The sequence below is a fragment of the Maylandia zebra genome, linkage group LG10 (genome assembly GCF_041146795.1).
Source record: "Maylandia zebra isolate NMK-2024a linkage group LG10, Mzebra_GT3a, whole genome shotgun sequence".
Lineage (NCBI taxonomy): Eukaryota > Metazoa > Chordata > Actinopteri > Cichliformes > Cichlidae > Maylandia > Maylandia zebra.
The window spans coordinates 27,998,206-28,025,334 of NC_135176.1; the positions used below are offsets into that span (position 1 = coordinate 27,998,206).

General features: G+C 42.0%; 1 protein-coding gene across 2 annotated transcripts; it reads right to left on the reverse strand.

The window, feature by feature from the left end:
• Window positions 1-1,061: 1,061 nt before the first annotated feature.
• rsf1b.1 (remodeling and spacing factor 1b, tandem duplicate 1) lies at window positions 1,062-27,129 on the reverse strand. 2 transcript variants are annotated; one of them, XM_076889418.1, is made up of 17 exons: window positions 26,958-27,129; window positions 24,590-24,681; window positions 21,908-22,000; window positions 20,982-21,187; window positions 20,801-20,892; window positions 13,989-16,243; window positions 13,625-13,672; window positions 13,236-13,517; window positions 12,606-12,710; window positions 12,228-12,307; window positions 8,580-8,634; window positions 8,367-8,479; window positions 7,228-7,295; window positions 6,810-7,023; window positions 6,492-6,712; window positions 5,753-5,932; window positions 1,062-4,466 (listed from the first exon to the last, which is right to left on the reverse strand). In XM_076889418.1, the coding sequence occupies exons 1-17, from the start codon at window positions 27,109-27,111 to the stop codon at window positions 3,901-3,903; spliced, it is 4,824 nt and encodes a 1,607-aa protein (XP_076745533.1). In that variant the 5' UTR covers window positions 27,112-27,129; the 3' UTR covers window positions 1,062-3,900. The 2 variants fall into 2 exon arrangements, with proteins under 2 accessions (XP_076745533.1, XP_004551244.2); XM_004551187.4 differs by lacking the exon at window positions 13,625-13,672.

The window sequence follows — 27,129 nt, forward strand, 5'->3', positions numbered from 1 at the left end:
CTGTGTGTCTGGCTGCTATTGATCCGGTGATCTTTTGGTCGGCAAGTGAATGCATAAACACAAACCAGACCACCAAATATTTGCAGCTGTGCAGTCTAATACTGGGGATCTTCAGAGAGCTCCCAAACTCTCTGATAAAGAACTTCTGAATTTTGGGAGAAGTTGTGAAGTATCTGTACGCTCATCTGTGCTGATTCAGAAGCCTTTCCTGTTTAAGAGAAAGTGACTTAAGCTGGAGATGGAATAATTAGTAATAATAATAACTATAATAATACATTTTATTTGAAGGCGCCTTTCAAAATCCCAAGGTCACCTCGCAAAAAAAGACAAAAGGAGCAATAGTCATAAAATACATAAAATAGTCAATAGTGTGACAGTCATGTGAAGGATCTGAACTGCTTTTATATTATGGGCCTATTAGAAGCGTCAACACAACAGATTTAACAAAGCTGTTTTTAAACCTTGGTCGTCTGCACTTTAGGACCAGAAACCTCCAGGTCGGGGCTTTTAATTTTCCCCAAAGTCAGCGGTAAAACCCACAGTGAGACAATTTATGTCACTGTGACCTACGTCTGTGGAAAAGGCATCCTGAAGAGCTGACCCTAACCCCTTTATATATTAATGTTTATTTAAGCTAAACAATAAAATGTCAGATGTAGCAAAAATGACAGAAATTAAAGCTCATATATGCAAATTTATATTTAATTACTTTTTTAAATTTCCACAAGGTTCGATAAACACTCCAGGGTTAGACTGCTTTATTATACATTGTGCTTTATTGCAGTTATTTAATGTTTTCAGGGAGTCTCTTCTTCCTTAATTCAGTTTTTAATGTTTTTCTATGGTGGGCTCAGTATTTATTTATGTGTTTGTGAGGCAGGGAGGTCAAGGGCTTTTTGGTACATGTTCATGTCTTGTTGGCAGCTCAAACAACAAAGGGTGCAACTGCAACTCGTTTCTAGCCTGTTTTTATTTTCTTATGTATCATTTATGTATTTTAAGCGTTATAAGGGTCAGCTGTTTGTGCATGTTTTGCATTTGTAAAACGAGCACAGTCGACATCAGGCTTAAAACCCATTTTATTATGACAAATGTACAAGATCGGATTCATAAGAAATAACAGTAAAGTTAACCAAAAAAAATAAAATAAAATGTAGGGAGCGGACAAAACGTCACCAACCAGTCTACAAGGATCTATACACAGTGGACAGGGTGTCTTTCCTCCCAGATTCATCATGAGGTAAATAGGAAACTGTTAACACTTCAGTCATTGGCACCGACCTCCTCTTTCTCTTTATTAAGCTTTTATTTCTCTCCATCCCTATGCAGGTCTCGCTACGGGTTATTTCATAACCATGAGATACACATTTATACATTCTCCTTATCTCTGTGGAGAATATAAACAGGGTTACACACAGCACACAGACACTCCTTTGCTCCGTCTCGACCCACCAGGACACGCACCTCTGTTACGTCTGTAGAACCGGGTTTCTATATTCTGCCCAGCTAATCTAAAAGCTAAATATCGTGTATAGACGCCTATGCTGTGCAAGCAGCACGTATAGGTTTTTGTCTTGGAAGTCATTTTGGCCGTGGCCAGTATCAAAACGGTATGATAAATAGTGGTTTATCCTCTGAAGACCATGCTGAGACTAATTTACAAAATATTTTACAAACAGGCTTCACTCCCTCTCAGTCCTTGATTATTTTCCACGGCGACGTCCCGTTCTTCCCCCTCGAGCTTTAGCAAGTCAGCGCATGCTTACCCCGTATGCAGTTTCACTGCAAATTAACACGCCTACTTCACGAGTCCCTCAGCACAAATGCACCAGGTCAGGAGATCCTGAAAGCATGCCAGAGGGGTTTTTTTTGCGATTTTCTTACAAAAACTGTTGTGCCAATATTACTTCCCTACAAAAGAAAACTATAAGAAACTCATGCAATCCCAAAGAATTGCTCGATATATTTTTCCATGGTTAAAAAAATGCCTCTAAATATATTACAGCAAAAACTACAGATATACACACAGACTGGTTCCAGCAGAGGTCAGTGAAGTCATTGGTTTGCCTTTTTCCCCCCCTGTTCCCCTGCAACCCGACACATCGCTTTAAAACAGTTTGGTTTTCATGATCCTGATCTGATCCGAACCTGAGCTCAGGATTATGGAAACTGCTCATGTCAGAGGAAACAGGAAGATCCAGGGGAGTGGAATAAGAGAGAAAACAGGCTTTCAGAGCCGAGTGTTGTTTATAACGAAGGAGTATTATGTCTACAATAAAAAATATATATATTCAAAGGATGTTTTTAAAAAGTCAAACCAGGGAGTTATTTTGCTTCAACTAGGTGATCTTTTTCTGGATATTTTAACCCCATTCTTTAATGTAAACCCTAACACTCCTTCATCCATTTAAAGATACTAAAAATCTAAAGACCTGCAGGCATCTCCACCCACAAAGAAAATAAGACACTTTACATTATTTCCTCAAAGAGACAACAACAAATAAATGTTTAGATATACAAAAAAAAAAAAAAATAGATTTACTGAAACCATGAATCACATGAAAGCGATGAGAAGAGGCTAGTCTGGATCAGGAGGGAAGGAGAGTTTCACCTTTTGATTTGGTTTCTCCAAACAAACTATAACCTGAAAGTTCAACCTCTGATGCTGATGGCAGTGCGCGTGTAGTTAAAATAATTATATATGTATACAATATACAAAAGCTACTCTAACATTCAACGACAAAAAATTAGGTTCAAGGGGGGGACGAACGAAGGTTGGTCACATATATACATTCACACCTTCATACGATGAAAAGGAGGGGGGTATATTTGACTGATTAACATTGACAAAAAAAAGGGGGGGGGGGGGGGCGTGGTTTAATAACAAAATACACACCGGATATGATCAGAAAGAACCAATAACTTATCAAATACATCCCTCACATGAAGCAGTAGCTCATGTTAGCGCAGCACAAAGCCTAAAAACCGAAAATCCACCTGTAGCTCCTCTAAAGCTCCACCTGCAACAAACGGGCCATAAAGGGTTAATTAGTGAGCTTGAAAGAGCTTTAAAAATGCCCACAGGTGGATTTGACTGAAAATATCATGTTTAGGAAATTAAACATACATTGTTTTAAAAGTATTAACGAACAAAAACCTCTAAATTAGTGCAGCACCACGACTGCCCCGGCTTTCGTCGATTGTAACGTTGGAAGCATGTTTGTTAACGTTAAAAAAACATCTGGTGCTAAAAGCCGCTGTGAAAGGTCAGCGTGCCAGCTGGTTAATTAAAGCAGACTAACAAGCTAAACCCGCTTTCTTGTAGCTCATCGCGCCGTGTTTGTGCAGAGCTAAACGGCCGCGTCTATCATCTCATCTAACCCTGCCCGGTGAAGTGCGTTTCAATCAACATGATTGCATTTCTTTAAAAAGCCATAAAATGATAAACAGATGTCCAGAACTTGGTGCCAATTATGGAATGATTTGTTTTGTTTTTTTAAAAGTTATTCAGCTTTCAAACAGACTAACTTTTCCCCCAGTTTCAGAGCCAAAAGTGATCAAAACCAAAACTGAAAACAGGACAACGATGACGACAACCGGGGGGGACGACGGTGCTTCGGCGGGTCAACTGGTTATTTCCAGACAAATGAGGAATGGTATGTTGGTGGACTTATTGGCTGCAGGATCCCATGGGGACAGCGTCACACTGGAGGTGTGGGGGTGGGGTCCAGGCTTCCAGGTGACATGAGAAAAACGGACATGGAGGAGGAGTTGTTGGCATGGGAGGGAATAATAAAGTTAAGCAATATAAAAATACAATACCACCAAAAAAAAAAAAAAAAAAAAAAAAAAAAAGAACAAAGAAAAAGAAACCAAACAAACAGTACACCACTTTTGTTTTTACAATTGTTCATTATTGCAGACGTAGTCCACGAGGTCTGTGACTCCTAACAGGTCGTCTTCGTCATCGTCCTGTGCCGCAATGTCCTGCCCCACCAGCCCGTTTGGTGCTATGGCAGCAGCCGGTGTGGCACTGATGCTTTTGGGCGGCTCCAGATGTGGGATAATGCCTGGAGCGGTGATGGTAGCGATGGTGGCAGCGGGCCGGTTGATGATACCCTCGAGGCTCTTTATGGGGCTTTGCCCGTTGGCGGGCGGCAGCTCTACCAGGCCACAGTCCAATGCATTTGTTCCCTTTGACTCCTCCTCTGCTTTCTTCTCCTTCGGCTTCTCCTCCTGCTGCTCCTCGTCATCGTCGTCATCCGAGTCGATGCGGTTCACTCGTTTACGGATGGGTCGATCCTCCTCGGAAGATTCGTCCGAGTCCTCGTCGGAGTCGTCATCTTCCGACGCTCTCCTGCGTTTTAGCGCTAGGCGTCTGCGTCGCTGCCGGGAATCTTCCTCCGATGAGATTCTATTCGACCTCCAATCCCTCGAATCTTCCTCGGAGTCTCTGGAGAAACTCGCTGGGAAGAGAAAACAAGAGTCACATTTAGTCTTGCTGTCATCAATCATGTTCACGTCAACATTGCCTCATTTACGCGTTTTGTTTTTCAGTTAAAACTCAGCAACTTAAAACTGATGCAAATAATGAAATAAGACTGTGTGTGTGTGTGTGTGTGTGTGTGTGTGTGTGTGTGTGTGTGTGTGTGTGTGTGTGTGTGTGTGTCAGTCAAACAGTCAGAATTTAAATAAAATCAATTGAGGAAGAGTTTGAAACAGCTTCATCTCTAAAAGACTGCATTAAACCAACACTTCTCTGCTGTCGCTGTCCATGGTGCTGAAAGTGAATGCACTTTGTCAGGGTTAAAAATGAAGTTTCTCACATGACATCAAGAGCTCATTGCTTGACAGTTGTCTGCCATCTCACAGGGTGAAATTGGATGCGAAGACTGTTTTGCACCGAAAAAAGCACCAACAATTGCTTTGGTTTCTAGGAGATTGCTGGGGTTGCCTGCAGTTTTTAAACACCTCACCCATAAAAGGTCATTCACCAAATCAACAATGAGGCCACATAGGAGTTTCAAATTGATACTATTAAAAAACTAAACTACCAAAAATCTTGGATGAGTTAAAATCTCAGAGAGGTCAGAGGTCAACTTAAAAAAAAGAAAAAGACTTTTTAAAATTGATACCATAGGTGTGGCTACAAGGAGACTGAGGTGTACTACTCCTGGTCACCAGTAAAAGCTCGCCTTCGCAGTAAAAGTTATGCAACTTTCTCAGTTTATGATTTGGGTCATACTTTTGAGTTTCACTACAGCTCAGAGAGCAGCTCCGTTTGTAAGTCCATCACCTCTACTAACAGTAAATGTGCAAGCATCCAAAGCAATTACACGGAAGTTTTCCCTCGTGAATGGCAGGTGTGCCGGATGGTCATGAACCAGTCTCTAAGCTGGTGTGATTTATGTGGTGACTCTGGTCTTAACTATTTTAAGATCAAAGAGATGTCATGGGTACAGGAGGAGTTAATAAAGCTTAGATACTGCAATCTGCTGAATATTATCAAAACTGGATGAAAAAGTTCTTTTTTAGAAAGACACCAAACTTTTGTATTTGTTTTAAAGGATTTGTTATTAATACAGACCCAATGAGTTTGAAAGTTTGATTTTTATTCTTACCTTTAACTGTAAGTCACAAAATATTTTAAGATAAATTAGTGGAAACCAAAGTTGCTCTCCACACTTTTAACTCATCTGATTAATTACTAATCTAAATAGATTAATCAATCACTCAAGTGTTTCTGACTGACCGTCGCTGTCGGAGCTTTCCTGCTGACGTCTGGGTTTCGTTTTGGCCTGGTTGGTTTCGGCCTGAGAGCCTTCAGACTCGGACGTCTCGCAGTAGTTAACCTGCTTCTTCTGGCTTCGCCTCGACCGCCGGCGGCTCATATCCAGATCACTGTCGCTGTACTCACTGGAGCCTTCGGTCACTGCACAGAAACGCACAAAAAACAACAAAGAAGCGGTTAAAAATCAGAGGATAACCTGCAGCAGGAATATTCTTAGAAACAAATTTTAAATGACATTGTGCTCAGACATTTAAACTGTAATTCTGACTTGCTTGTGTACCCAGACGCATCCCCTTTTTAACCTGCTCTGTTTCTGTAGTTCATCCTAAGGAGGCTCACCATCAAGAGCAGGGTTAATGCTGGGTCTCTTTCCTGCACCAGCACTTGTCTTTTCTCTTAACTTTCTTTGCAGTTTTGTGTACTAGTTACTAGTTGAGCTTATCATTAGTCTTGTTTATAGTTTTACCGGGGGCTCCAACCTCAAATATTTGTGTTAGGTCTCTGCGAGTAATTTCTGGGTTTAAGTACTGTAATAGCAGCGTTTCAGAAGCGATCTAAGGTCTGAAGCTTCTGGTTATAAGCAAAGATGCTCTGTGGGGCAGACAACTCAACTACAACTTGCACCTTTTAACCTGTAGTCATCTCTTTATTTCAGGTTTTAGAGAATAAGTAAAAAGAGTATAACGTAAAACAGATATACCTATTTCATCCTCATCGTCATCATCCGTCTCGTCCTCCTCATCATCCGAGTACCCTCTCGGTCGCCGCCGCTTTCTGGAGCTCCGTCTGCATGTCAGCAGTCTGCTCCGCGAAGACTTTCGATGCCTACCGCTACCGTTGCTGCCAAAGTCGCTGTTGTTGGAGTCGGCCTCCGATTCAGCTTCCGTGTCGTTGTCCGTCACAACAAACTCTTCTTCTGAGCTGCATCCGAGCAAACAAGCGAACGCAGAGAGAGTTCAGCGTCTGGTGAACAAAACTGACAGATTTATGAGATTGGAAACCAAAAGTCAAACTGTACCTTTCACTGAGGCGAAACTCTTCCTCGCTCTCCTCCTCGTCCACGGTGCTGTCGCTGTCCAGGTCGTTGAGTCGCCGGCGTTTTTTCCTGCGCTGGCTGGCGCTGGGTCGCGGCGGCTGGCCGTTCTCCTTGCCCTCCTCGGCTTGTAGGATGGTAGAAATATCCTTCCCTCTGTGCCCTGTGATGTTGGCCATATCTTTACCCCGACCCGCTCCTGCAAAAACACCTCAGTTATATTAAAAACTTCACATCTTTCACATTTGAACCGCTTCTTGTGTAAATATGACAAGTTGCTACATTCTTCTGCATTACAAACAAGACGGATACAACATGTTAAATGAGCTTCAGATTTTGGGTTGATCTTCAGAGCCAGAAATATTTTCAGCAAAGTACACAGTACAGTTTCTTCTCCTCCTACCTCCACCCTCTGCTTCTTTGATGTCTTCTTCGATAGCCTCCTCGATGGCCTCGTCAAACTCATCAAATCTGCAAAGTTTACATCAACACAGACAAGAATATTTTTTGCTGCCTGGAGAATTTAAATGCGTCTCTGCCAATAATAACACAATCACCTGTCCAACTGCCGACTGACTCCAAGGGTGTTTCCACACCTGCAGCGTTTAGTCCGTTTAAATCAAACTGTGGTTTGGCAATCGCACTCAGGTGCTGACCAAAACAACCGCACGGAGAGTTTTTAGAGGGGGTGGGATTAATGCAGTTTCAAATGAAGTCAACACAATTGTTTATGGTGCAAACCTGATCCGACTGCGATCCGAACCAACTACTAGGTGCGACTAGGTGTACATTACAAGTTTGAGTTTAAAAAAAGAAAAGAAAAGAAAAATAAAAACTACTACAGAGCTGCAAAGGTCTTTACAGGCTAGCAACGAGCTTTGAAATGAACCTAAATTCTCCGTTTTCTTGAGTACCCCAGAACACAGCACCTTCCTGTTCCTGTTTACTTTTGTTGGTCGAGCCCAGACACTCCTGGCCAATAAGCAGACTGAACATTAACGTAGAATTTTCTCTGTGTGAAAACAAACCAAATCAAAGGAAAAAGCTAGAAGTTTACAAACTGATTTGGGCCAGAGTAAACCGACTATAGGTGTGAAAACACCCTAAATGGCTCACAGCAAAAGAGATGTGATAACATTTATCTCACACAGATGCACATTCAGCCCCCCCCCCCATGTCGACCAGGGTCTGTTTTCAGTAAACAAAACCTTTTACGATTTTTTATTTTCTAGATACTGGAAATAATAGGTAATCTTTTTATGATTTATTTAGGGTAAAAAACAAACAAACAAAACAACCCCCCCCCAAAGAAAACATCTGGCAGGCAGATGTAACTCCCCACACTGTGGCAGATCGAGCTTATCCAACAAACCCAGGCCATCAACTGTTTGTGGAGTAGGCAAGATTTTCTTATGATGACTACGGCTCTATAGAAATTATATATTATCCGTGATTGGCTACTAGCTACAAACACTGATGTCATCAACATCAACTGATATGGACTGGTTGCCTGAACATGCAGCAAAATAGTATGTCTCGTACCTGTAGCTGATGGTTTTCTTCGCCCTCGTTGACCTCCGACCCCAGCTCTTACTCTTCTTTGTTTCTTTCTTCTCTTTGATAATGATCTCTGGTTTTTCCTCCTCGACCTCAACCTGGAAAGAGTTCAGCGTCACTTACATTCACAAACATCAGCAGCAGTCAATGTTTTTTTCTGTTTTTATTTAAGACCCCATGACCTCACTAAGTACTCACAGAGGGCGCGATGATGTTCTCGACACTGATTCCAACATAAATCAGACGCTCTTTCCTGGAGAAGAAAAACACAGTAAGATGATCACACAAAAAAGTTAATCCGAGTGTCCTCTGTTTGTCAAATAGTGCAAACTTGTAAAAGCTTTGCAGTGCTTAGTTAAAGCACTGCAAAGCTTGAGGGTCCTGCGCAGTATCTTAGCTGTTCCCAGGACTGCGCTCTTCTGGACAGAGATTTCCGATGTTGTTCCCGGGATCTGCTGGAGCCACTCGCCTAGCTTGGGAGTCACCGCACCTAGTGCTCCGATTACCACGGGGACCACCGTTACCTTCACCCTCCACATCCTCTCGAGCTCTTCTCTGAGCCCTTGGTATTTCTCCAGCTTCTCGTGTTCCTTCTTCCTGATATTGCTGTCATTCGGAACCGCTACATCGATCACTACGGCCGTCTTCTTCTGTTTGTCTACCACCACTATGTCCGGTTGGTTAGCCACCACCATTTTGTCCGTCTGTATCTGGAAGTCCCACAGGATCTTAGCTCGGTCATTCTCCACCACCCTTGGGGGCATCTCCCATTTTGACCTCGGGACTTCCAGGTTATACTCGGCACAGATGTTCCTGTACACTATGCCGGCCACTTGGTTATGGCGTTCCATGTATGCCTTGCCTGCTAGCATCTTGCACCCTGCTGTTATGTGCTGGATTGTCTCTGGGGCATCTTTACACAGCCTGCACCTGGGGTCTTCCCTGGTGTGATAGACCCCAGCCTCTATGGATCTTGTACTCAGAGCTTGTTCTTGTGCTGCCATGATTAGTGCCTCTGTGCTGTCTTTCAGTCCAGCTTTGTCCAGCCACTGGTAGGATTTCTGGATATCAGCCACCTCCTCTATCTGCCGGTGGTACATACCGTCCAGGGGCCTGTCCTTCCATGATGGTTCCTCGTCTCCCTCCTCTTTCTTGGGTTTCTGCTGCCTGAGGTATTCACTGAGCACTCGGTCAGTTGGGGCCATCTTCCCAATGTATTCTTGGATGTTCGTTGTCTCATCCTGGACTGTGGTGCTGACACTCACCAGTCCCCGGCCCCCTTCCTTCCGCTTAGCGTACAGCCTCAGGGTGCTGGACTTGGGGTGAAACCCTCCATGCATGGTAAGGAGCTTTCTTGTCTTTATGTCAGTGGCTTCTATCTCCTCCTTTGGCCAGCCTATTACCCCAGCAGGGTACCTGATCACGGGCAGGGCATAGGTGTTGATGGCCCGGATCTTGTTCTTACCATTCAGCTGACTCCTCAGGACTTGCCTGACCCTCTGCAGGTACTTGGTGGTTGCAGCTTTTCTAGCAGCCTCTTCATGGTTCCCATTCGCCTGTGGGATCCCCAAGTACTTGTAACTGTCCTCTATGTCTGCAATGTTGCCTTCTGGTAGTTCAATCCCCTCAGTTCTGACTACCTTCCCTCTCTTTGTTACCATCCGACTACACTTCTCCAGTCCGAACGACATTCCAATGTCATTGCTGTATAGCCTGGTAGTGTGGATCAGTGAATCGATGTCTCGTTCACTCTTGGCATACAGCTTGATGTCATCCATGTACAGGAGGTGGCTGACAACTGCTCCATTCCGTAGTCGGTATCCGTAGCCAGTCTTGTTAATGATCTCACTGAGGGGGTTCAGGCCTATGCAGAACAGCAGTGGGGACAGAGCATCTCTTTGGTAGATCCCGCACTTGATGGTGACTTGTGCTATGGGCTTGGAGTTGGCCTCTAGTGTTGTACGCCACATCCCCATTGAGTTCCTGATGAAGGCTCTTAGGGTCCCATTGATCTTGTACAATTCTAGGCATTCCAGTATCCAGCTGTGGGGCATTGAGTCATAGGCCTTCTTGTAATCAATCCAGGCAGTGCACAGGTTGGTCAGTCTGGTCTTGCAGTCTCGGCTGACTGTTCTGTCTACCAGTAGCTGGTGTTTTGCGCCTCTGGTATTCTTGCCAATTCCTTTCTGTGTCCCGCTCATGTATTGACCCATGTGCCTGTTCATCTTAGCCGATATGATGCCTGACAGGAGCTTCCATGTAGTACTGAGGCAGGTTATTGGTCGGTAGTTGGAGGGGACCGGTCCCTTCTTGGGGTCCTTGGGGATCAGGACCGTCCGACCTTCGGTTAGCCATTCCGGGTGTCTCTCGTTAACTAGCAGCTGGTTCATTTGTGCTGCCAGACGCTCGTGGAGTGCAGTCAGCTTCTTTAGCCAGTAGGCGTGAACCATGTCGGGCCCTGGTGCTGTCCAACTCTTCATACTGGAGACCCTTTCTTGGATATCTGCCACTGTGATGGTTACTGGACCCTGTTCAGGGAGGTCGCTGTGGTCTGCCCTCAGATCCACTAGCCACTGAGCATTGCCGTTATGGGTTGCGTCCTTCTCCCATATGCTCTTCCAGTATTGCTCCGTCTCCAGCCTTGGTGGTGCTGTTCTCTTATTGTTCCCTTGCCACTGAGAGTACACCTTTGCTGGTTCTGTGGAGAACAGCTGGTTTATTCTCCTGCCTTCTATCTCTCTGGTGTACCTCCTCAAGCGGCTGGCCAAGGCTGTGAGTCTATGTATATATATACACATATATACATATATACATATACACATATACATACATATGTGTATGTGTGTGTGTGTGTATATATATATATAATATTCTGTAACTCTGTAACTTCTGTCGGTGCTGTGCTTTTTTGGAAATCGAATTTCCCAGAGGAACCCACCCGAGGGATTAATAAAGTTCTATCTAATCTAATCTAAAGAGCTGCAATTTCAGAGTAAAAGCTGGAATACACATCTACAGAAAGTGGACAGGATTTTCATAACACTACATAACACTGAGATCTTTTCCAGCACAGGAAATAAAATGGTTTTTGAGAGTACTGCACCTTCAAGGCAACACCATGGGTGTGCACTATTCTTGTGCACAGCTGTATAATACCACCAGGGGGCAGTGTCAAAAATGTACAGAGAAACATGCCTGTGGGATATTCTTGTTTTAGCTTCTAAAATGTTAAAACCAATGAAAAAATTTACTCTGCAGCAGCTCTGTGACATTTTTGTGAATTGCTTTCCCTTTATGGTGAACTCTACTGCTGCTTACTTCCTGTCAAGCCCACTTATCAACCAATCACCATTTGACTTACAAATGATTCCTGTCACGTTACGTCACTGTAGGCAAAAAGTAGGTTGCGTTCACAAAATCCTTCTTCCTCAACTGAACGGGAAACCACCGCAACAAGCTCCAAATGAAGCCAGGTGAAAAACTAACAGTTAACAGGTGCAGGCTTTTTTTTTTTTTTCTTGCTTTCTGGAAAGACCTGTTACACCACTGCTGAAGTCCAGAGAGATTTCAAATCAGAGAGTGGAAATAGAACAAAAATTGATTAAATTTTACTTTCAAATTGTATTGTATTTATATTTGTCCATCTCCACTCAATTCTGTGGGAAGATGCTGTTGCTACGTCTGTGCCACAGCGGAAACGCAGACCGTCTAAAGGACTGTTTACCTTCCTTAAAAATATGTATGTAATGTGGAATGGTTCAAAGTCATACCCAAACTGGGAACCACTGGCTTCAAAGTAAAACAAACTGTTAAATTCAACAGCAGCTGAAACACAAACTGTCTCACCTCCTCTCAGCCCGCTCCTTCTTCTTCAAAGCAGCGTCGAGGTTTTGGAGCTGCTCTTCGAGTTTGTCGCAGAGCTGCTTCTACAGAGGGGGGCGAGTGATACATTTGAACTTTAGTTAATCCAGTAGCTCTCAAACTGCACTTCAGCGTCATGATATCAAACACCACACAAGTTTTAAAGCCATCATTAAGACTTCTTAAAAAAAAAACGTGAAAAACAGCATCAGTGGACTCTTGTTGCATTATTTTAATCTACATTAAAAACACATTTACTTGTGGTTTACGCTGTCTTTTTCCTCCCGGTCGTTGACGCCCCACAGATGTAGAAACACTGAGCTAACTATACATTTAATTTTGAGTGCACTGACTGGTACGTACATGCTGACAGGGTGGACAGAACCACTCTCCATCGGGGATGATCATGAGCGGAGGCCTCAGACAGGCTGTGTGGTAGCCGCTGTCACACGAATCGCACAGCAGGATCTGAGAAAGAGATACAGGCAGATCGTAACACAACAAAAGCATTTCTCTCAACAAAGAAAGAAGAGTGCAAAGTTAGCACAACCCATAGAATCAAACTACAGTAATGAGGAAATAAATCAGTGGCTGTTTTTTCCTGCTTGCCAAAAGTGACGATGCTACTCTATGTGAGATCACTGTCGGTTAGGAGGCGTTTTTCTGCTTCAGACTTTAACGAAGAACTCCCCAGCTGCCCTAGTTTCCTCTCATATTTGTACTGATATTAAATGTTGGGCTATATTTACATCTAACAAAAATAAATAAATTTTAAAAAAAAGCGTTGTTCTGCCTTCTCCCCACTAGGAGGAGCCTCAGGACTTGTTTCTTTTCCAACCTCACGGCTAAAAACTGCCCCCTGATTCAATAACACCCTTAAAGTCTCATTGTTAAAACCTTTCTGGATAATATTCCAGTCTCTCCTTGCTGTTATAATTTGAGTCTCTTTTCAATATAAATATATGCGGGTGAGATTTTACAGATGTTACCCACCAGCTCTGGGTGATTTGAAAGACCGCAGTGTTTGCAAGGGTCGTCATTGGGAGGTAGATCTTCGTCGGATGAGGTCGAGGAGTCCGAGCTTCGTCTTTCTCGGTTACGGTTCCGCCTCTTTCTTGTACGCTCAACCTTGTAGTCTTCATCGCTGTCGTCTTCCTCCTCGCTCTCGTCTTCTTCGCTGGACTCCTCGTCGCTGTTTTCGTCCTCGTCTTCCGAGTCTTTCTTTCTGCGGCGCGTCCGAGTGTTGGACCACCGAACCCTTCGCCTCTTTCTCGCCTAAAACAAGCAGTAATGAAAATGTTAACGGAGGAAAAATAGAGCTGTGCAATCTGGAAAATGACCAGTCTGTACATAAAAGATGGACAAAGCCATGGCTGCAGTACCTTAAGCCTCCATTCTTTCTGGTGGCCAGCAGAGGGCGACTCCACTGGCTGCAAAAAAAGGTTATTCCCAAGTTTAAGGACTGCAGGACCTTCATGGCCCACCAGGTAGAAACCACTACTACAGAAATCTACAGGAAAGACATTTCAAGTCTTAATATTTTTTCTTATGGTCATCAATTTAAATTCCCCAATAAAAGTCAAAAAGGCTGATGAAGCAGGTTACACCTTAGGGTGGGCTTAACTCCTGACTATCATGAGTGTCCCTCAGTTTCTCATTCACCTCTAAGTTTCAGATGTGGAATAATGTCACAGTGTCTATGTCCATCTTTTGTATACAGTGCATGGAATTAATGCATGGTCTTACCTTGGGTTTGGTTTGGCCTTCCTGATCCGTCTTTTTCTCTCTTGGCTTCTTCTTAACGACCTTCACCACCTCCTCTTCCTTGTCCTCCTCGTCTTCACACTTTTCCTTCTCACCCTTCTCCTCGTCGCGCTTCTGAGGCGCCTGCGACTTCTCCTGCTTCTTGTCCTGGATCTGTACTGCCTTTGGCGTCGGCCTAGAGATCCTCGGTGATCTTCGCAGGGATCTCCCCACGTTTGTGTCAGACTCTGAGTCCCCCTGTCGCTCCTCCCGCTGGAGCTCAACTTTCCTTCGGTTGACTGGGCGCTTGTTTTTCCGGCAGACATCCTCCTCCTGAACATCTGCTGGAGCTTCACTGCCATTCGCCACATCTTTTTTCGCTTGAGAGTCCACATCCTCGCTTTTGCCCTTACTCTCCTCAGTTTTTGAGAGTTCATCTGCTGTGGAGTCCTCTTTGCAGTTTGAAAGCTTTTCTTTATCAGTGTCCTTTTCACTTTCCCTGTCAGCATCCTTTTTATTATCTGATGATGGATGCTCTGCCTCGATTGTGCTGGGGTTTTTCTCAGAATCCTTCTCTTGTTCAGTCTCAGGTTTTTCATCTGAGGTATCCGTCTTCTCAACAGGGCTGGGCGTTTTATCCTGCCCTTCAGATGGCTGCTCTGCTGGCTTTTGTGCGACAGAGTTCATGTCAGCTTTGTCATCTTTTTGTGGTTTTGTCACATCGAGTTTTGCGCCCTGTGCCTCTGCAGCCACAGGCCCAGACACAGAGTCGCTTATCTTGGAAGCATCACGTACCGTACCATCTTCACAGTTGACAGTTTTCTTTATGTCTTCTGGTTTTTCTGTCTTTGTCTCACAGACTGTGGGAGCCATCTCTGCATCTTTGATGCCATCGTGCTTCTCTGCAGCTTTACATGAGTCTGACTTGTCGACCTTTTCGATAACAGGCTGGTCCACACTCTCCTTAGTGTTGGCTGTTTCCTCCGCTTTCTCACTTGTTTTTTTAGTGACAGACTTTGATTCCGAGGTTTCAGAGTCTACAGATTTCTCTGGTGTGTCTGCAGATTGTGTCTCTGTTGTCTTACAGCTTTCAGGCTTCTCTTCCAGAGCAAAGCTATCAGTTTTCTCTACATTACCCTCAGATGATCCAGTCTCTTTAGAGTCACTCGTATCTGTTTGCTTGTGCGTTATATTTTCGGGCGCCTCGGCTTCTTTAGTCTGACTCGACTCGGACGTGTCCATGTCTGTGCAGTCTAGCTTTTCCTCTGGTTGTTTTGAAACTTTTGATTCGGCTTCTTTGGATTCGACTTCATGATTTAAGTTTAGGTTCCCTGACTCATCAGCAGTTAATATTTTATGACTTTCCTTTAATGTTGTCTTGTTCACCTTACAAGACTCCTCTGTGTCTGCTGGTTTGGATTCTTTCATTTCTTCGTGCTCTTCGTGATTAGAGGATTTCTCTGCTGCATTATTTATCTCTTTAGATAAAGGTGTCGGTTCTGTCGGGGGCAGCGAAGACTCGCATGTTTCCCTTTTTTCCGTTTCCTTTTCATCTTGAGTTTTCTTCTCCAAATCCGCTTGGTGTGAGGTGACTCCCTGTGGCTCGTCCTTTTTAACCTCCTCGTTGGTGGTCGGAGCGTCGTTCTCTTTAATGTCGACAGATTTCTCCACAGCTTCTGTTACTCGCTCTGGTGACCCTTTTTCTGATTGGGTAACTTCACCATTAATATGATCATTTATACTCAACGCTTTCTTTGATTGGTCAGGAGTCGAGTTGTCTTTTGCAGCCTCCTTCAGATTAGAAAGAGATGGATTTTGCACTATAACGGCATTATTTTTATCAAAGTCTTCACTGAACTTCATTCCCCTTTTTTTCAAAGGGATCTTGGCCTGCTGGTCATTCTTCATGGCTTGCTGCATTTCCTCTGCACTGGACTTCTTCGGTTCCTCCCCTTTTTCCTCCTTTACTGATGTACACAACGTCTCAGAGGCCGGTGTTTGTTCACTTGAGTTAGATTTAGTGTCCACAACTTCCATCGGCTCTTCTTTGATGTTCTGGGCTTTTTTACTGACATTTTCTGAGTCGAGCTCTGCCTCCGCTTTACCTTCAATGACACCATTTAGTGCAGATTTTGCTTCTGAATTTTCAGATTTCGTGTTCTGTGTTACTTTTTCAATGCTCTCTGGCTTTGGAGAGACTGACTTGGTGGAGTCTTTGCTGTCTTCATCTGATGTATCTTCAGTCTTTCTGGTCTCACCTGTAACAAAATACAAAAAAAAAAGGAGAACAAAAAGATTAAATGGCTATTAGGAGCTCTGATGTACTTAAATACTCAAAGTAAGTAGAATAATGTCGATTAATATGAGGTTTATTTTGACAGAGTTCATACACATTTTTCAGGGTCAAATTCAAGCACTTTTTAAAAAACTTTTAAGGTCCATTTTCAAGCTTTTCCAGCACATTACCTAAAAAAAGAATGCATGTTTCACTTTGCATCACCTCAGTAAGACCATGTAAATATTAAAACAAATCATCTTAAGTCGAGTTAAATGAACTTTCTTTCCCGTTTGTTAAAACAGAGAAAAATGCACCACACAAAATAAATACCAAAAAAGGGAAATTGTTGCTTTATATGCATATAGTGTAACTCAAAAAACACATTTCTCTTAAAAATTACAATGTGCAACGCGAACAAATCAACTTGTTAGAGATATTCATCTCCACTTGGGAAAAAAAACAACCACCCCACAAAACAAGAAAGCTGCCCCAAACACCACAATAATACACAGCAAGGCTAAATTAAGTCTTCTCATCAGATATTGATGCTTCTTTCCTATATGACACAAAAATAGGAGACAGATGTTTGTTTGTTTGTAACTAGTTAAGCACCCACACCCCCAAAAATGGGGGCAAAAGGGAGGAGATTGTGTTTAATCGGTTATAACAAGACGTCAAAAATATAAGTCCTGACATAAGTAGTGTCTGCAGAAACCTCTGAATCTCAGCTAAAAGCTCGTGTAAACCATTTCTACAACCACCAAACAAAGCAAAGACACCAAACAGTTAAAAGAGCAGTTACGTCACCATGAATCTGTGGACAGGTAATATCCATATTTTGATTTATGATTTTCTGGAGTTAAATGTGAACCAAAGTATATTTTCAAAGGTGTTATATGCTTTAAAATACTTTTAAATAAATTAGGTGAGTGAAATAAAAAAAACAAAATTTTTCTATGTTTGAGTCACAGTAACTTATTTACACCTCTGATGACATCTCACAAGTGTTAGTTGTATTTTGATACCCAGACTGTTTACACAGAGTTTGTTATAGCAGAGAAATACTTCATTTATTTTGGTCATTTCATTTCCAAGCAGAAAGCTCAGAAAACTCCTGGGAGCCTAAGAGGTTAAAGTTAATTCCCAATAAAACTAACTGAGATGTTTGACTACATTGCTGTCTGTATTATTGTTAAAGTCCTAAATGATCATTTTAAAGTGTTTGTGCTAATAACATCATGTACAGTGAGACAGGCAGAAAGAACAGCACTGACTGGGAGAGGCTTTGAACAGATGACATACTCAGTTCAATTCAACATATAAGACTTTGCACAAAAAAAGCCTGGAGCCTATCCCAGCTACCACAGGCGAGAGGCAGGGTACACCCTGGACAGGCCAGTCTGTCGCAGGGCTAAATTATTTTACTGCGTTAAATCCTTGTGGAGTATAAGATTTCCTTGTTTACATTTATACTTGTCATCCAAGTTATGAAAACAAGAAAACTGCTTATGTCTAAACTAGCAAGATGCCAAACCCTGAGGTGCTCCCAGTTCATTCATTAGTGTTAGACAAGGTGCTCAGTACTGCTGTATGAGTGTGTGTGTGGCTGGATGAATAAGACTTGTAGTAAAAGCTTTGAGTGATTAATTAAAGTAAGTGCCAGTCTGTTTACTGGTTGTGACACCTCTTTTCTGCCTCTACAGTCTGAAGCAATATTTCAAGCCATCACATCATTTGGAATTTCATTAAATTTCTTTATCATTGTGCACATGTGAAATGTATCAACATAGATAATCTAGAGCTGGGCGATAGAACATAACGATATGTATCGCGATATAACTTTTACTCGATAGAGAAATTAAGCTATCGCGATAGACCTCGCCGCTCTTGTCCTCAAAAAAAAAAAAAAAAAAAAAAAAAAAAAAAAAAAAAAAAAGGTCAGCCAATCCAAATTAAGTAGTGCAGAGCCGAACCAATCACAGCCGCAGCGTCACGTCGCGTGACTTGTTACGTACAGCACAAGTGCCAAGCCGCACGTGTGTTTGTTTGGGAAGCAGCCAGCGGGTAATGGAGCCAGCTCGTAATGGAGGAAATGAGTGTGCCGACTAGAAAAATCAACCGAGCGTGACCGAAGAGAAAACAGATGATGGTTCCAATGCCGGAGAGATTGTCAAACGGAAGAGCCATAGAAGTTCCGTAGTGTGAAGGTATTTCGGCTATTTCAAGTCTGACAAAAAATAGAGTAGCGTGCACTGTAAATTGTGCCGAAAGCAAGTCTGGAAATACAATAAACTGGTGCATGCGTCACACTGCGCCACGTTATTGTTTCGGTGAAATGAATTTCTACAATACTGTTACTGTTAATTCTACTCTCTGCAGTGTTTAAATGCTTACATATACACACAGTTACTGTCCCTCCACACTTACGACTCGGTTCTGCTTCTATGCCCCAGCTTTGTTTACTTTTTCCCACCGAGGCTTCTAGACTTCTGATTGGCCAACATTTAGGCACGGTTAGGAATCTAGCGCCACCTGCTGCTTTGGCATGTTCATAGCAGCGTTTTCCTTCATTTCTGCCTTTATGTGTGGACGGGATTATTTTTTAAAACGAAAATGGAAAATCTCCGTTTTCAAAAATACCCGTGTACGTGTGGACGTAGCCTCAGTCTCTGACTGGAAGCGCTAATTCGTCATTCGGCTTTTGTCAGACTAAAGTAACTGTTAAAACTGTTTGAAAAGCTAAACTATACAACAAGGAGAGATTGAGAATTTCCTTTTAGTTCTCAGTTTATTTGATATTGACAAAAGTTAGTCAGTTTTGTCTGTTCTTCTGTAAAACAAACTAAGATTTATTTTTAGAATTAATATTTTGTTTCTAAGTGGAATTGACAATTTAGTCTGTTTCGTTTGTTCTATTTTGAAACTTAAACGCTTTAGCGGCTGCCTTTTGTGTAGTTTGCAATATTTGCCTTTATTTATCTGAAAAAGTCTCATGTTCCTTAAGTACATCTACCCTGTTGAACTTATTATGGGAAATAAATATTTAAATAAAAACAAGCTGCTGATTATTTCACATTTTACTTGTGAGCAACGGCACATTTAAATCTTACAAATATAGTTATTTGGCTTATATCGTGATAGATATCGTTATCGCCTGAAATGAAAAAAACATATCGTGATATGAAAAAATCTCATATCGCCCAGCTCTAAGATAATCTAGTGTTAAAGACACAATGGTGTCAGTAGATTGCACATTAAAGTCAACAGAGTTTTGTTTTCTGACTTCTCCCATTTAAGCACATAATCCCAACTACAGTGGCCACTGTAGGACAAAGAACTCTGGCTTCAATTAATCTAAGTGCGAGTAGACTGGTGTCCTCATCCATTTACTCTGTGGGACGTAAAACTATGTGAAAATCCGATACAAGTCAAGTAGTCAGCAGAACTCACTTCTGACAGCGATACTGAGGTGAGTTGTTGAGATTATCCTGAACTTCTGTTGGTACGCGCTGCTGTTTTTGCCATTGTTAGCCTCGGTTAGCTGCTGTTAGCCACTGGATCTAACATTGCTGGAATCAGATACTTAGCAAATAAAGTGTAAGGTGCGGTTTATAGGACACTCCAGCCTGACATTAGCTGACATAACGTTAGCATTTAACCAGTTGCTGTTGTTGTTTAACCACCTCATTGTCAAACGACCAGAGACGGGAGGCTCACAGGTCTAATCTGCTGATAGCTGTGACAATATCAGGAATAAGCGAGCATGTTTTGTTTTAAAGCCCTGATTTCAGTTCAGGAGATGAGTTTGAGCTTTTACTCAGATGCTGGCCTCCTTCTCAGGTGATAATACATATCTATGCTTACGAGTTTTCTTCCTCTTCACCTTTGGTGTACTACGCATGTGGCCAGTCTCTAGTAACAAACATAAAACGTTAACAGCAAAACAGCCACTGTATTCAAGATGGCACGTCAAGATGGTGGCCTCCACAAACCATACTTTTAGTAGATTAATTCCAAATTTATATATTTATATAGATAATGATGATTATATAATTATATAGATAATAAGACACATCTATGAAGGAGAAAAGTATATACACCAGCATTAAATTAGAAACAAGTGCACATGGGCACCACGCCACCAAGCCTCTGTCAGTGCGCCCCAGGGTGGCTGTGGCTACAATGTAGCTTGCCATCACCAGTGTGTGAATGGATGGATGACTGAATGTGTAAAGCGCTTTGGGGTCCTTAGGGACTAGTAAAGCGCTAAACAAACAAACAAACAAACAGGGGGGGGGCTGCTAAGGGGGTATGAAAATTATGATCCAACTGGCACAAGAGAGGTCAACTGAAGTGTGATAATCACTGCTCTGAGCGTGCGCTATGCCAGCAGCTCATGTTGATCAAAGATATTATTATTCAAATATTCAGGTGTAGGTTCCTAATGAAGTCTAAACATTTCTGCAACAATCTGAACTAAAAATGCAATCCAGAGAAAATTGTAACTGCTGGTTTTTATACTGAAAAACTCTTTTACCTTCAGGCTTCGTTTCCTGTTCTTTTTTCAACAGCGCAGGATCAATCTGCGTCTTCAGCAGAGCCACAACCTCGGCCAAATCGTTTCTATCTCTGCAAGGAGAGAGACGAACACATATTTAAAAACATAAAAACAAACAAACGTTTATTTCACACCTGCAGGACGTTTCTGTCCGTTTTACCTGACGATGCACTTCCACGATGACCCGTCCAAGTCATCCTGCTCCTCCACATAAACGCGCACGTTGTTGTCCTGGTCCAGTTGAAACCAGTACATCTGTCCGTCTTTGTCCCGGCCGATTGGCTGCAGGCGCATTTTATCTGGGTCCTCATCGTTGATGGCGGTTTTGAACTTGACGTTGTCGTCAAACTGACACTCACACAAATACTGCAGAAAAAAGAAAGGCCCAATAAAGGAAAGTTTATTCAAACACAAACAAAGTCAAACTACCTCATAGAGGCACAGAATTATATTTTTAAAAGATTTTAGAGCAGAAACTTGAATATTCGTGGTTCAGCTGAAGGTGCAAAACCTCAGCCTGTGTGAAAGGGAAAATACACCATTATTTAACATTTACATGGACTGAATCACTTAAGTTACGTTGACAGTTTGATACTGCGTCACTATGTATTAACCCAACCAGGTCTTATAAAGGCTACCACGCTTCTACTTCTGGGTCACTTCATTCGCTCAGGGACTTCTTACAGAAAGTTTGACTATGTGGCCACAGTCTGCATTCTGCCCCAACCAGAACCTTCAACAGGTGGAGAGCTGATGAAGCTACACTGGGAAGAACCAGTACTTCGACTCGAGCTAGACAAAAGGCAATCTTTTTTAGCTGCTTCCTCCCACCCCTGGTTTATTTTACAAAGCAACAAGTGGAGATTAAGTTAAAATACATGTTTGCCTACATCTTTAAATCTGACTTCTTGAGAACTTTGCTCTATTTGCAGCTATCCCACTCGTCTATGTTTGGGTGATACCTGCAGCATGTACACAGGTGTGTAAAAGCGGGCCAGTGGAGGAGAAAATGTTCATTTATAATATCTAATAGGGGAGAGGAAACCGGACGGCCATCCTGACATCCACCAACAACAAAAAACTCACTTTAAGTATCCCCGTCTTGCACTCCACCGTCAACTCCTTGTATCCTTTTTGCTCGAGTTCCCACGCCCAGGTTGTGTTGAACTCCTGACATACCTGCAAGGGAAACAAGTAACACAACAAAGTGGCATTAAAATACATCACATGCTTAACCTTTATTTTCAGAAAAAAGTCAAACTGGAGACATTAGTCAATTAATAGAGGGTACACAGTTACTTCTTGAGTACAAAAAGTAAAAAATAAATAAGAGCCTCTGTTTAGATGACTTAAAGTGTCATGTTTCTGAGACAGTAGAAAAAAAAAGATGATATTTCAGGCTCTCAAGTCTTAATATAACAATGGTTACATTTTTTGGTCAGAGAAATAAACACAAAGCAAGAGTGAGAGGTTGAGGTTGGCCAGTCAAAACTGTTACTTCTATTCTGATTATTTAAAACATAAATTTTACATATAAACATTGCCGTAATGTGTGTCATGCCCATTTCTTTTATTTCACAGTGTTTTTGTGCTTATGTGTTTTTGCATGTTTGTGTTTAACTGTTCTTTATTGTTATAGCAAACAATAACAGAGGCGACCACCTTAGGGCATCACATGCTGGTTTACTGGGACCATTTGTCTCCTCTCCCTCATTTTTTCTAAATTGTTAACCGTCCCTGTACTTTTTTTTTTTTTTTAAATCTACTAAAAAACATTATCTTAAAAGCAGACCCGGGCATTGTACATCCTGTGGGGCACATTCGGCCTTTTGGCTGTCCCTGACCAGCCAGTGTGAAATTAGGATTCAAAGATAAGTATCCATCAAAGAATGGCTTACTGTTTTTTGCAGTTTTGTGGGAAAGGACAACACATTTTTACTGCTTTGATTTTGAAGGTGACTGATCATTTATTTTTACATTTTCATGTGTGAGTAAGCAAATGCAGCATCACTGTAAATACACTCTAATAAAAGATTTTTTTAATCAACAACACTGACTTTTGAAGTCGGAGGTCAAGCTGTGAGTTTAGTCTGTGGACAGCAGACTGGTGGGTTTAAGGACTGCAGTTTCAATCACCATTATGAGACTAAACACCCAGAAATACAAGAAGTTTTCAGAAGAAGCATTTGAGAATGTGTCCAATCCAGCTGAACCATAACAAGACTGCTTGAGGTGAGGACACTGCAGGAAATCTGGAACTCCAGTTTAAAAACAAAACAGACTATTGTGACTTTTTTCTCCTTGACTGTGGATGAGAGTTGTGCTGTCTGTCTACACAGGATCTTTCTATATGTGGTAAGCAACAGACTTAAGATCACAGAGGAACTGGCAGCAGTGCACTCAGTGAAAGGGACTGTGACTTCTTCACAGAGGTAAACGGTTGCTTGGAAGGGCTATGGCTGAAATGGGACAAACTGGCAGGTGTTCCAGCCAATGGCTGCTCAAATCTGACAGGAAAATGTTTGGCCTTCTGAAGTGGATGTAATATAACGAGAAATAAATGAAACCATAAATGAAACTGGTATCTTTGTAACTGGTAGACAGCAGGTGCCGAAAACTTTCTACACATAAGGAGACCTTCTCAAAAGATGTTGGTTCTCTTTGAATTTGCCTTCATATGTGAACAATCGTTCTCAGTAATGAAGTTTAATCCAGACACAGATGGTCTCTCAGTCACAGTCACCTGCCCACATTTACACCTCAGACACTGCACCTGACTTTAAAGCACTTGTTAAAGCCAAAAAAAAATCAACAAAAACCAACAACTCAATTTTCTCTCAATTAACAAGAAGAAAACAAAACAAAAAAACTGAATACCTGCAGAAGATGTAATTGGAGCAAAAATAGCAACAGCACTTTGCATAATTTATAATATAACATATTTATAATTTTGCAAAAACATGCACATTTTGTTCTCAATTGTTGATTAAATTATGACTTTACTATGCCTGCTTCACATTTTCATTGTCTAACAGTGACATCTACATCTCACTAACATTGAGCACCTTATTGGTGTGGGCTCCACAACAGCCACAGTTTCTCCTGCGGCCCCTTGCAAAAATTACGAGCCCACCCTGCTACCCTGATGCTACCTGCTGACATCACCCCCTGAGTACCTTTTTCTACTCTGAGCGCAGGGATTACTGCCGTTTATTCATGCAAACAGCTTCGGCTCCTAGAGTGGTTACTGCAGGATGGGTCTCTCTGATAAAACAGACCTGTCCATCAGATTATTAAACTGGGTTTTATTTTCCAAATTTGTCAACCTAGTCCCAGTTTAGTAGATCCCAAAGTTGATATGCTGCAACGTTAAAGTTTTGTTTTTGTTTTTAAATAACCAGATGATCTCTATAAAACCAGACATCTGCTTAACCATGTGGGAAGTATTTTCTATTAAAAAGCACGTTTTTGGAAAGCTGTTTGTTTACAAAAAAAATAAATAAATAAATGTAAAAAAAAAATTTTAAAAAAAGGCGGGGGGTTGGATGTCTGGCTAATCTTAATGGCCGTGAAAGTACAGAAAGAAAATGGTCTGAAAGAACATTTCAGCTTCCTGAAAGAAGCCCTTTTAGGTACTCTGGATGGAGTAGGAGCTGTCTGAATATGGCGCTATTTATTTTAAATGTTAAATAAATATTCTAGATTGTCCTGTGCCAAAACACTGTGGCGGTACTTCTTTTTCTTTTGTGCTGCGTGTCAACCGCTTACCTTGACGAGATACTTCTCCCATCTGTCTGCAGACACCGATTTGCCGATCTTCCTCAGCAACTTAACGTGAAGATCAACCAGCAGCTTTGGAACTGCGGAAACAATAAAACAGAGAAACCCGTTAGCGTCCGAAAGGCATTTTAGGTGTGATGCTACAACTGTTGAGGAGAGTGTAAAACAGCCGTAAAGCAAGTAACACTGTCAGGTAACAGCATCAGCTGCTGTGACTGGAGATGAAATTTATTGCATCGTGGGAAAAGCTGATCAAAAAAAACCCAGAGTGCAGACAAAAACAGCCAGGTAACAATGTATGCAATGTCTATGTAATGCTATTGGGCTTTTCATGCTAAATATGGCCCTTTTGACAATTTCTAACATGTGAATGCAGAAGAAAAAACCCTGATTCTTGTATGTTTTTCTTACTGAACTTCTGCCCATTTTATTGATATTAACTTCATCTTTTCATCTTCGTTTACATTTTTTAAAAGCTCACATTTAATTAATTAAATACATTTTTTATTTTATAACATTATTTTGCAATGAAAGTGTTTCCCCTCTGTAATATTTACATCAAACCAAGTCTGAGAGATGCTCGCTCTGATTGATGCTCATGAAGAGTTTTAATTGACAACAAAAGAATCATTTATCAGAGCATCTGCAGCAAACCATCTAAACCAAAAACAAAGCCAAAAGCCTTTGACTTAACATAAAATGTAGGACGAAGTCAAAAATGCGCAGATAAATAGGATTAATATTTGACATACTTCATTTTCATCTCCTACTTTCTTTATAGGGGTCACCACAGGAGCCCAACTGCCTCCATCTCACCTAATCCTTAGCATCCTCACTAACCACACTGAACATCTGCACATCCTCCTTCACTGCATCAGTGAACCTTCTCTGTGGTCTTCCTGTTTAATTACTGCCTGGAAACTCCCTCTTCCACATCCTTCGTCAAGTATATCCACTATCCCTTCTGTGCACATATCCAAACCATCTCAGGTGTGCCTCTCCTCTGATGTACTCATTCCTAATCCTGCCCATCCTGCTCACTTTTCGCACCTTCAGCTTTGCTTCCTGTCTTTCTGTTAGTGCATAGATCATAGCACGTCTCACTACCGCCTTGTAAACATTCTCTTTCACTCTTGCTGCTATCCTTCGCTGTGCGGGAGTCAGTGTCAACACATTACAGAGCCTTATTTATCTTTGTTTTTCCCATAAAACAAGTTTATTCTTTACACATGCCCGCCTTTTTCTGTTTACCAACATGCACTGGAAGGCCTCTAGGAGAAATACAACACACTGTATCCTTATAACAACATATATTGTTCCCTCGATTTGAAAAAGTATATACTTTTTAAGTATATATATTTTTAAAAAGTCTAATTTTAATCAAATAAAAGCATTGAGCTTGAAACTGTCAATAATTAATGGGAATATCGAACGTAGAAAAAAATGTGTCCGTGGTGTCCTTTTAAAACACACGAGGTGATGGCACATGCTAATTAATACACACTCAATCAGGAACACTTTCAGATGAGGACGCGCATGCGCTAATCGACGCAACGGGATAAGAAAAACAGTCAAGTCGACCACAATTAGCAGCGAGAGCGGAAGAAGAGAACAATTTCTTAATTACCGTGAAATTCTTAAACACCGTTTTCTATGATGTGGTTATCGCTAAGAGTTTGGAAACAATAAAAGTCACAGTTAATTTAATTTCACATCAAAATCGCGCATATAGTTCCGCAGTAACCAGCAAAACTATTGCGTTTCTAAGGCTTTAAGTTATTTTATTTTGAAAGCGCCTACGCATTTGTCCTCTGTTTTTGTGTGGCTTGACGGTAGCTGCGCGAAGCACCACAAGGCAAAATATTTTAAGTGTAAATAAAGTGCACAAATCCGTGCTCGTTTCACACACTGACACCTTCGGAGACCACTTAATTGAATCCACGCCGCGCTGCGTGAGCTATCTCCACGTTCACCGCCTCGCGAGCACTGTCACGGCCGCATGTTTGTGTGCGTGTTGTGTTGTTTTACGTTACAACGGCAGATAAAGGCTGCTTGGAAAAAAATTAAGCCCAATTCAAAAGCTAAAAAAGTGACAGAAAACCTCGAATAATTCGGCCCGTTTGCAGCTGAATAACGATCAGAATGAGCACAGACGTGTTTTCTACCTCGAATGGCAGCTTCAGGGCGGAGTTAAGTTATATTTAATTGAAGGAGAATGTTAAAAAACCAACACAATAACACACAGCCAGCTAACATTAGCTGCTACGTGCTAGCTCGCTACCATTATCATTAATGCAGCGGTGAAGTCTCTCCTCCTCCTCCTCCCCGTGAGCAGCGGGACCTTTTACTACCCTACCTGAGGATGTGTCCTGCAGATACCTCTCCAGCTGAGGAAAGGTGAGCTCCGGCAAGTCCAACAACGCTCCGTAGCGCTCAAGAAAAGAGCAAATCACAGCGTAATTTGGACACAAACCGGGGGAAGAACTCGCCGTTGCCGCCGAAGCAGCCATCTTTTCCACACCAGTGCA

Bases quoted from the DNA above. Each gene is read 5' to 3' on its own strand.
- rsf1b.1 (XM_076889418.1), bottom strand. From the start codon at position 27,111: ATGGCTGCTTCGGCGGCAACGGCGAGTTCTTCCCCCGGTTTGTGTCCA. The intron at 22,001-24,589 runs GTAAGCGGTTGA...TTTCCCTTGCAG, and splicing joins GGGAGAAGTATCTCGTCAAG to GTATGTCAGGAGTTCAACAC. The intron at 21,188-21,907 runs GTGAGTTTTTTG...TTTTTTCTGCAG, and splicing joins GCAAGACGGGGATACTTAAA to TATTTGTGTGAGTGTCAGTT.